The sequence below is a fragment of the Spinacia oleracea genome, chromosome 2, assembly GCF_020520425.1.
Source record: "Spinacia oleracea cultivar Varoflay chromosome 2, BTI_SOV_V1, whole genome shotgun sequence".
NCBI lineage: Eukaryota > Viridiplantae > Streptophyta > Magnoliopsida > Caryophyllales > Amaranthaceae > Spinacia > Spinacia oleracea.
The window spans coordinates 44,436,351-44,446,560 of record NC_079488.1 but is presented as its reverse complement, the minus strand read 5'-3'; the positions used below and the strand labels follow the sequence as shown (position 1 = coordinate 44,446,560).

At 35.8% G+C, this 10,210-nt stretch overlaps 1 protein-coding gene across 1 annotated transcript; it reads right to left on the bottom strand.

Moving 5' to 3' along the window:
• Positions 1-1,334: 1,334 nt before the first annotated feature.
• Positions 1,335-9,634, bottom strand: LOC110789030 (replication protein A 32 kDa subunit B). Its single transcript, XM_021993677.2, has 10 exons — positions 9,382-9,634; positions 9,110-9,220; positions 8,895-8,992; positions 8,766-8,807; positions 8,215-8,292; positions 3,109-3,187; positions 2,941-3,027; positions 2,785-2,858; positions 1,815-1,883; positions 1,335-1,697 (listed from the first exon to the last, which is right to left on the bottom strand). Exons 1-10 carry the CDS (start codon positions 9,481-9,483, stop codon positions 1,613-1,615), a joined length of 825 nt encoding a protein of 274 aa, XP_021849369.1. The 5' UTR covers positions 9,484-9,634; the 3' UTR covers positions 1,335-1,612.
• Between the last annotated feature and the right edge of the window lie 576 nt (positions 9,635-10,210).

Below are 10,210 nucleotides of genomic sequence, written 5' to 3'. Positions count from 1 at the left end.
ATTAGGGAGCAAGTAGTATATCTCCTCAACTTTCCCATACTTCCCACATTTCTCCACTAATTCCAGTAAATACCACCAACATAGTTCATCAATATCCACCTGAAACGATCTAGCTTTCCCACCCACATATTGTCGACCTCTCGGTTTATCCTTAAACAAACCCCATGCCAAAATTTCAAGTAACAACCACTTGATCCCACATTAAACTACAATCACACAAACATAAATTGATCAATTTACGAGATTAAAAACCACTAAAATTACATAATTATGCAATTTACTATTTTAAATTGAAAATAATTAGAAAAGTATGCAAATTTACGATTTCAAATTCCAAAATATTACTAAATTACGAAAAATGACAACTTTAGAATCACAACAATTAGGCATAATTCTAGTTCTTCACATCGACAACCATGGAAGTTGAATTTCAGAGTCACGAAATTAAAACCCTAATTACGAAAATTACTACATTGTAAACCCTAAATTGCGAAATTAATTAGGGTAAACATGCAATTACACTTGATTATGCGGTTATAAAACCCTAAAGTACAAACGTACTCATAAATTGATGTTTACCTTCAATTTTTGGGCGTGATTGTGATGTTTAGGTGCGAAATTGAAGCCACCGACAAAAGGAAAGAGAATCCTTCCAAAAACGAAAATTCATATGGTGATTGATGTAGCACAGTACGAGCGACGATGGTGATGGATGCGTCCTTTTTTCGCGGAGAAGTAAATGAAAGGAGGAGTAAATGGAAGAATGAAGGTGGGTGAAGGTGGTTGGACTTCAGAAAATGGGAGGGAAAACAAACATGTGCCTCACAATAACTTCCCTCACAAAATTTAGGAAAATAAAAAGATAAATTAAAAAAAATCAAAAAATCAAACATCTTCCACTTAGTAAACCGGTCACCAGTAAAAAGGCCCATTAGGACCACACAATAATAATCCGTACTTGGGACCTTTTAAAGATGAAGGTCCATAGTTGAGACTGCCTTTATCAATTTTTCCTTTGTTTATTTATTTCATTATTCATGACATGTAACAAGTTTCTTCTTGATTTTCATATACTATACCCCATCTGCCTCTTTTTGTTCTTTACATTTGGTATTTTGACCCCGTCTCAATGATTAATTAATGTGAATTCAGATTCCTCTATTTTTTCATCTAAACAAGAAAAAATACATTTATTTATAATATTTCCACTTTTATCAAAATTGATATTGAAAAAATGAGAAAAATTAAATGTTGCAATAGAAAAGTGAGAGATTAAAAAATCCAATGAATTTAATTGGTTAACATAATTATTGGACACAAATTTTGATAGAATATTAAAGCATTAATATGATAGTATAAATAAAAATATAAAGAACATTTTAGGACACCCGCATGGAACTACCAGTATTGATCTACATTCTCGTCTAAAACTCCACGTTTTCCATATCCTTTTCTACAATTCTCGTCTAAACTTGATCTGGATTATGTTCAAACTTGAAAGGTGCTCATTAATGAACCACAAATAAATTTACAGGCGGTATGCAGATAAAAAGTTAAGTCTTCAGACAGCTAGAATAGGAACCCGGCCTTTAGAAGTGAGCAAACAGGGTAATCAAGCATTTGCTGTTGATTTGTAGTGGTATTCATCGAGCGTTGAGTAGGCAAAGCCTTCCTCTTCTAGATGTTTTACCGATGTCCTGTCGGTTGCCCATGAAGGGAGATGTATATGTTAGAATTTTACAGAGGCGGCAAAATCATAATTTCCGTTTGAAAGCAACAAAGTTAAAGAAACGAAAAAAAAAAGAGAAAAGTACATGATCTTATCAAGTGGAATACTTAATCGCTGTGCAATCTCGTTAACATTCACCCCTACTGTCTTTGCCCTGAAAACAGACAAGTACAAATGGATCAGCAATAAACAAGTACTTCGTATATTATAACCATGAAACTTGATATGGCAGGTTTAAACCTTCCATTATTCTATCACACAGAAAGCAGTAAACCACATATTAAAAGCTAAGAAGAAAAACAACATAACCCTACAAACTTCAATGCTAGGAGCAACATGCTGAATTGAGATAACATGGTGTTCCTACCCCTTCTAATAAAATATTAACAATTAAGCACTAATTATAGCACAAATTCTCTCCATAAACAAGCGTCCACTTCAACTTGCTTTCTAGAAAAGATCGATAACCTTGAAACACACGTTCCGTGAATGATTTTGGCTTGGTACCATATCCAAGAGTCCACCAATGTTTTTGTCTATGAACCACTCTATAGAAGGATCACACTACTTCTGAGAACGAGAAGTTTTTTCTAAACATCTTCGCCAGACAATAACTATAGTTTTATGACTTGTAGGCAATACCAGCAGAACATGATGTTAAGCTTGGCAGAATATCCTTCCTTGATCAGTCTCCCAAACTTTTAATACTATTTAACTAGACTACGTAAGAAACTTTTGGATATTTAAGGCTACATACAGTCGATGCTGTTTCTCCAAACTGTCCATTCTTAAGACAGTATATACTTTTTAATAATAACCCCCAAAACAGTCTATGTTGTTATACTACTATAGAGGCAATTCATAGAGACTAAATATTAATTACTCCTCTTATTTGTTTTTCGAATGCTGAGCCAGTCCATTCTGTCATTTCCAGACATACTTAGGTATGATTTTACACAACAACATAGACGAACCTGTAATGCAGAAAGCAGAATAAAGTTGAACAGCAAAGATGGAGTGGGCAATAGACGGTATAAAATCCAAGATGAACTCACAAGTTAGCAGGTTGCTGCAGATACTCCATCACCATTTGGTCAACGCCCCTTAATTCATCAAACTGTCCAGGAAACTGAGCAGAAAAAAAAGAAGAAAATAAGAACTAAACATAGAAATCACAAAAGATCAGACTTTTTAGTAACAACGAAGTATACTTGATTCTGCTGGATACCCTGGTGTCCTCTGAAAGGGGTGCCATTTACTGAAGAGATCATTTGAGCATCAGTAGAAACATTAGCTGGCTGCAATAACATATAAATGAGAAGATAAAATCAAACAGTGTACTCAAGAATCCATAGAAAACAGGGTAAAATTTTGCATACCTGCAATTTGGTACAGTATACGTGAACATACATGCACTCCAGGTAGTGAAATGTAACTTCATTAAAGTCAGTCAGCGGTCTGTAAAACACAGTAACAATGTGGTTCAACCTTTGATTCTGAGAGCATGACGAAATTAGATATCAATCACAAAACACTTACTGACAGATGAGGAAATTGATTGCAACAAACTGAAGTCTACACAACTCCACTTAGTTCCTGACAAACTTGTACATGCAAAACTCTAATAACCCAGAGCCAATGCCACAACTCACCCACTCACTCTCCACAAACAAACAGAAAAAGAGCTTATAGAAGCAGCAAAATATCTACTGCATCTACATGGGTAATAAGAGCCCGTTGGAGCAAGGTAAACAGCAGAAAGTGTTACAGCTTAAGTGAAAAGACACACCATTCATTCTTCACCCAACTGAGGACACTCGGACTGAGGTGGCATTTGTTCAAAAATTACTAGATAAAATGAAGGCTAGAAGATAAAATAGAAAACAAAGCCCCGCAACAAAGCTATATAGCATGCAAAAGGCACTGCAGACATAAACAACAAAACAGTTCACCTAATTTTTTTTCCGACTCATCCATTGATCATCAAAATACTTATATATCTAGGTTTTCCCATGCAAACTCTAGATATGAAGATCTACAATGGTGGATAGTAGAGAACGGATGACTGAATAAATAGGGTATATCAAGCCATTGGTAAGAATTTATTTTTCCTTGTCATATTTGGGGCAAAAAATTCACTAGAATGTTCCACAGATCTCATTAATTTAGACCAAGTTTTGTACCCATAATTTTGGAAATTCTCTATTTATGTTTCCATGCATTATTAACATAGCAAGCCAGCTTAACACAGACCTGGTGGTGAAAGAATCAGACTTAAAATTGTTCAAAACATTTCACCCAGACCTGCAAAAGAAGCCATTTAAGTATAGTCCGGCTCCGCTACTGCAAGTCTAGCAATTTGAAGTATTTTGTTTTCGGGCTAGTTTAAACTTCAGATCAACCCTAGAAGTTAATAACAAAATTTTCTTTACCTAAAAGTCCAAAACAAAGGAAGTTTTACAACATGGCCCCATGAGTCCCTCACATCGTTCTCCATTCACTCTGGTCCAATCCAACATGATTCATCAACCACAGCCATGTTGCTGTTAGAACCACAGTCCATTCACACTCACCTTAAATCAAATAGATATCCACTCACCCAACTGCAGACATTTTCATAACGTAATCTCTCTTTTTGTATTACCAGACATCCCTCTTCGAAGATATCTTCACCAGGTTTATCTTCCAAAGATGATCTTCCTTAAAAGCCCAACATTTCAATCTGTCAGCTGGCTGGAAAAGTCCTATAAAACTTTAACATTGTGATCACATTGTAGTCTAAATGCTCCTTTCCAGATGATTTGAGTCTAAACAGTAAACATCTTGGTCAGCATCTTAATTTTTGTGCTCGGGAGAGCCTTACAGGCTTACATTCATAATCACTAATATCTTTCCACCAAAAAATAAAAAAAATCACTAATATCTAAACCTTCATCTGTAACAAATTCGCACTCCAAATATTCTGTTTAGTTCAGCTCAACCTTAAGTCCCGGATTTCCAACTCTTGACCCCACAATTTTAACTTGTCATCAAAATGTGGTCCAAACCCTTCCGTTAGAACAATATCATCTACAAACAAGTGAACAACGTACGCCAAGGAACCTCATAGTGTAAAAACTTTGTCAACTCATCCATCAAAGTGCAAAGAGAAAAGAACTTAATGCAGTTTGCTTGCAACCTAATTGTGATGAAAACAAAGTCTCTCTCTTTCTTATACCTTTTCTAAACTTCATTCTCACACGATGATACATAACCCTTAAAGTAATACACCCTTCTTTTTTAATTCCTCAAAAGTACTTAACCCTTATCATTATGCAATAACTTCACGTATTTTCTATTTCTCAAATTTTTGGTATTACTTTTGGGTTCATGACCTTATATTATTATATCATATTGTTTGCATATTGTTTGCATATACCAAAATATATTAATGTACCCAATGATATTTAGTCATAGGCAAGGTTACAGCAAGGTTGTGATTCATAAGTATCTCTTCAAAGCCCGTTTTCAAAGCCTGTCTTCAACAAGTTTGATTTCAAATCGAGGATAGATTTTGCCAGCTCTAGTTTACACCTAATTTAGAACCTCAATTCCTTAAGTGCATACCCCACGTAAAAGACATATTGTCAATCATGAAAAAGTTTTTCCAGGCGCTGCCAAATAGCAGCCTTGGCCAGTTCTCCTTTTCTAAGTTAATACTGTCCTCAGCAATTAAATAATAACATCAACCTTAATATAAATCCATTATCAATTTGTTTATGAATCGGCATTACGTTATTGAACAAGCTAAAAGCTTCAGCTTGGAGACTGATTTTACAGATAAAAATCCGTGTACTTGTTTCTAACTGAAACCAACTGGATGACATCAAAAGTTACATGTCTCAAGCTTAGTGCTGAACCAATAAGTGCACTAAAACACTTACAGAATGACCGAGATTCAGAGCCTAGTTAAGACGACTTTAACTTGGACACTAGAGAAAATCTATGTGTCAAATTCTGACCTTCCACGATATAATTCAAGATACTTATTCATCAATGAATTTTCTGTAAACTGCGAAGCTAGTATCAATTAGAAATGAAAATTATAGGGCTGAATCTAATTTCATAAGAATTCAAATTCAGGAATAACTAAACCTAATAATCAATGAATTATGATTCTTGAACACAGAACACGAATGAGATATGGGGGTGTATAGGAGGGGATGGAGGATGGACTAACTTATTCATATACTTTTTTAGTTTCAATTCAAAAGTGTCCACATTTCATAGTGCCAGAAAGTGAGGATGGAAAGAGGCCCTGTACTACCGGAGTCAGGAGGTATGCAGCATGGAGCTAGGACTCAACCAAGAAAACAAAATATCAACACAGAAACACCATATTAGTCCAGTGTCATTTGTACCTCCAGACCTTAGTTTAAAAAAGCGCGCCCAAGGCGCGCCTAGGCGCAAGGCTCACCTAGGCTCAGCCTTCGGCGCCTTGAGCTCTCAAGGCTCACTGATGTCAACCAGGCACGCGCCTTCATGCGCCTTTGTGCGCCTTAGGTAAGGCGCACGCTGCGCCTTGTGCGCCTTCCGTCTTCAGGCGCGGTAGGATGACGTGGATCTTTTATTTACATTTTTTTTCTTTTTTAATGATATAAACACACCCCATGTGACCTATCAAAGGTCATATCTCTACAACCTTAGCTTTTTGGGTAGTGGAAGCAGCATAATATGAGTTAATTTTCATATTTCTAGCTCGTAATTACCATGGAAGGTTCTAATTCTAGCACTCCATCGACGGGATCACGCGATGCTTATGAACCGGCAAGAAAATATGGCACTCCAATAGAAATATGTTGTTTTGCGTATAAATTGTGTTAATTTTTTTCTTTACCGAATTTTAAGGTTTATTAGAAAATTATGTGCGCCTTGTATCCAAAAGGCGCGCGCCTGAGCCTTGTGCCTTGTGCCTTGCGCCTAGGCTCCATGACCCTTGTGCGCCTTAGTGCGCCTTGCGCCTTTTTAAACTAAGCTCCAGACATTCACTAATTCAACCAACCTAAGTGTGGAAACTCTCCAGCCCTGCGATCCCTCGAAAAGAGATTGATCCATGAAAATCCATCACTAGATCCTAGGAGGATTAAAAAATATATACTTCCTCCGTCCCTTTTTTTCTTTACGTTTGGTATCATGCACGCGATTTAACAACTAATTAATGTTGATAAAGATTTATACTTTTTTTATTTAAACAATGCAAATTACGTTTATTGATAATATTCACTTTTATCCAAAATATGACATTGGAAAAGTGTGAAATATCTAATTTTCCAATGGAAAAATGTGAAAGATTTAATGTCTCAATGAATTTGATTGATGAAAATAATCAATTGCACGATTTTTGACAGAATATTAAGGATATTTATTCTATAGTATAAAAGGAAATATTCCAAATGTAAAGACTAAGATGGGACACTGAAAACGAAATACGTAAAAAATAAAAAGAGACAGAAGGAGTATTTCGCAATGACTACACTTCTTGTTACTAAACATTGTTGTGAAAGACATAAGCATTACCCCTGTGCATTAAGTGTATGCGTGACTTAATTTCCACTCATATATCAATTCTGAAAGCACAAGATTCCAAGTTTCATGAATATCTCAATCAAAATGGCTGGTTACACTTCATTTCCACTACTTTAAGATTCTGATAAGGAATAGCAACGATCACCTAAATACTTTACTTGTCATAATAATATAGACACACAAGACAAGACTTTGTAATATCTTCCAAATGCTACTTCCACTCAAATATCAATTCTGAAAGCACAAGATTCCAAGTTTCATGAATACCTCAATCAAAATGGCTGGTTACACTTCATTTCCACTACTTTGAGATTCTGATATAGGAATAGCAATGATCACCTAAATACTTGTCATAATAACATAGACACACAAGACAAGACTTTGTAACATATCTTCCTTCTATCAAACCACGACCCATTCACTTTAAGCCAAAATTAGAGGGATTCCCAACATACAAAAGTTCTCATGACAGTGTATGCAAATAACTAAATTCAGTTTTACCTCTAATAAGGAAAATGTAATAACTTCATTTGCCGGTTAACAGTCCCCAGAAAAGATGACTTATGGTTCACAACAAAACAACATAGAACATCACTGAGATAGATCAACACTAACTTGCTATCCAACAAACTGGCTGGTTGAGCTGGAAGGCCACTATACTCCCTCACAAATTTATCTTTTTGTCTATTTCAATTCCCCTATCTCACCTTCCCATTCTACCCGTCAAGAAAAATAACGCAACCCTAGAAGACAGTCTAAAACTGAGAACTTCAAACTCAGTATTTTTTATAAGAAAGGACAATCTAACACAAAAAGTTATCAGACAACACGGCGAGCTAACACAAAAATCAGTGTCTAGTTTACGCAAGTTCCAGATATCTATGAAGAAGAAAAAGAACCTACAAGAATTTCGAGTATACCTGACAGAAAATGCCGTCAATTGCTTTTTACCATGAAACCCTTTCAAACTTGCATAGATACGTACATACATACCATCCCTGTTGTCAGAGAGATGAAAGTAACTTTAGAAAAAACTACTTTGTCACAATAAACAATGGAAAGCAAACATCTCTCCAGAAGCCACATTCCCAGATAGTTCTCAAACTAAAAACTCCCTCCGTCCTACATAATTGGCAACATTTTACAGTAATACTCTAAACAGGACAGAGTCAACTTTCATGAAACTTTCATGACACTTCCAAAATAGAATTGCATAAGGAACATGTAGATCGCTGGCTACCATGATAACTAGCCCTATATATACAACAGTTATGCATGACTCCAGTGCAATTTTAACCATCTTTCACGACAACCAATATTAGAAAATTGTTTCACACCTTATAAGACAGAGAGTGTACTAAAAAATTACAATCAGTATCTAAATATCAAGGAAAACACACAAGTGACCTGTCTTAATCTAAAAGTCATAACAAAAAATATGCTGCGAGAATAAAAGGATCAAGTAACTCACATAATCTTTGACAATTCATTCGAGTCGTGAGGTTCATTAACCCTGTTGAGCCACAAACAAATTTCATAACTTTAAAACAATAATTCCGCATAACACAAACCCAAAAATCCACAAAATCAAAATCCTTACCATCTGTGAACATCAATCCTCCCAGTTCCATCATCGAGGACAAAACCAACGTCAGTAACCCTTTCAGTCTTGTTAAACACCAACCCAACAAGTGTCACCTAAGTCGACAAAATTTCCAACCTTAACTCTCATTGCTGAAATTAAATTTACAACTATAGGACCAACAATTCAATTAACTTTCAAAACAACAATCAAGAGAAAAAAGAACAGCATACATTGCTAACATCAACACCGTCAACCAGGAAAGTTCCACTCTCGTTGGAAGCTGAAACAGCTTCATTCATCTGCTTCACTGTCAATGGCACTAATGCCTGAGCATCACGATTCTGTAACACGCATCAATTAATTCAAACACCAAATGAAAATGAAAACCCTAATTAATATAAATTCTCAATTCACGTCAACAAACACTAAATTTAGGAACGAAAATAGCATTACGATGATTTAAAACACACACAAAAAAAGGGAAATGCGAGGGAGAAAATACTTTCGCGGTAGAATAGGAAGGGTCGGCGGACTGAGTGGCTTGAGAAGGCATGAAACCGCCACCGGAGAAGGCGGCGTTTCCGTCGAATTGGCTGTTAAACATTTCTGATGTGATTGAGTAATGAATTGTGCAACTACTGCGAGAATTCGAAACCCTAGAAATTGATTTTGAACAAGTGAGAGGGAAAAGGCGGTTTACGCAGCTGTGTGAGATTGTGAGAGCGTAAGTGACGGAGTGGTGATGTTAGTAGAGTTACGTACCAAGTACGACTAGCATTTCCCGCGTTTTTTAGGGAGTAAGTTTTGGGCTTGCTATCTAATAGGGTTGAGCACAACTGTAACAGGGTTATGTCAAACTTCAGGAATCGGAATTTGAATCGTAACCTATTTCAACAAGTTTTAAAATGATAACCAGAACTTCTGTCATTTTAAAATATTTAATAAATATTGCTAATTAATTGGGAAAAAAAATCTACTTTAAGGTTTGGACTTTGATTGTTTTATAGGTTGGGCTTAGATTATAATTTTATATTTAATTATTTTCCAAAAATTAGCTTGGATTGTACTCCGTATATCTTGGGCAGATGAAGTTATTTTATATGGCCCGAATCCTTATTTTGGGTACTCCATATTAGAATTGGTGTGTACAGGGTACCCGTTCCGAAAAATTGAGAACCAGAACTTTGTTAGGTTATGAAAAATCTAATGTCATGCGGAATAAACCATAAATGCCAAAATCCAAATTAATGCACATAATCATTTAGCATAATTTAGTGAACACACTTTGTGATGAGTGCCTTCCCTTGCCAAACGTCGTCCCTCCATAGAAA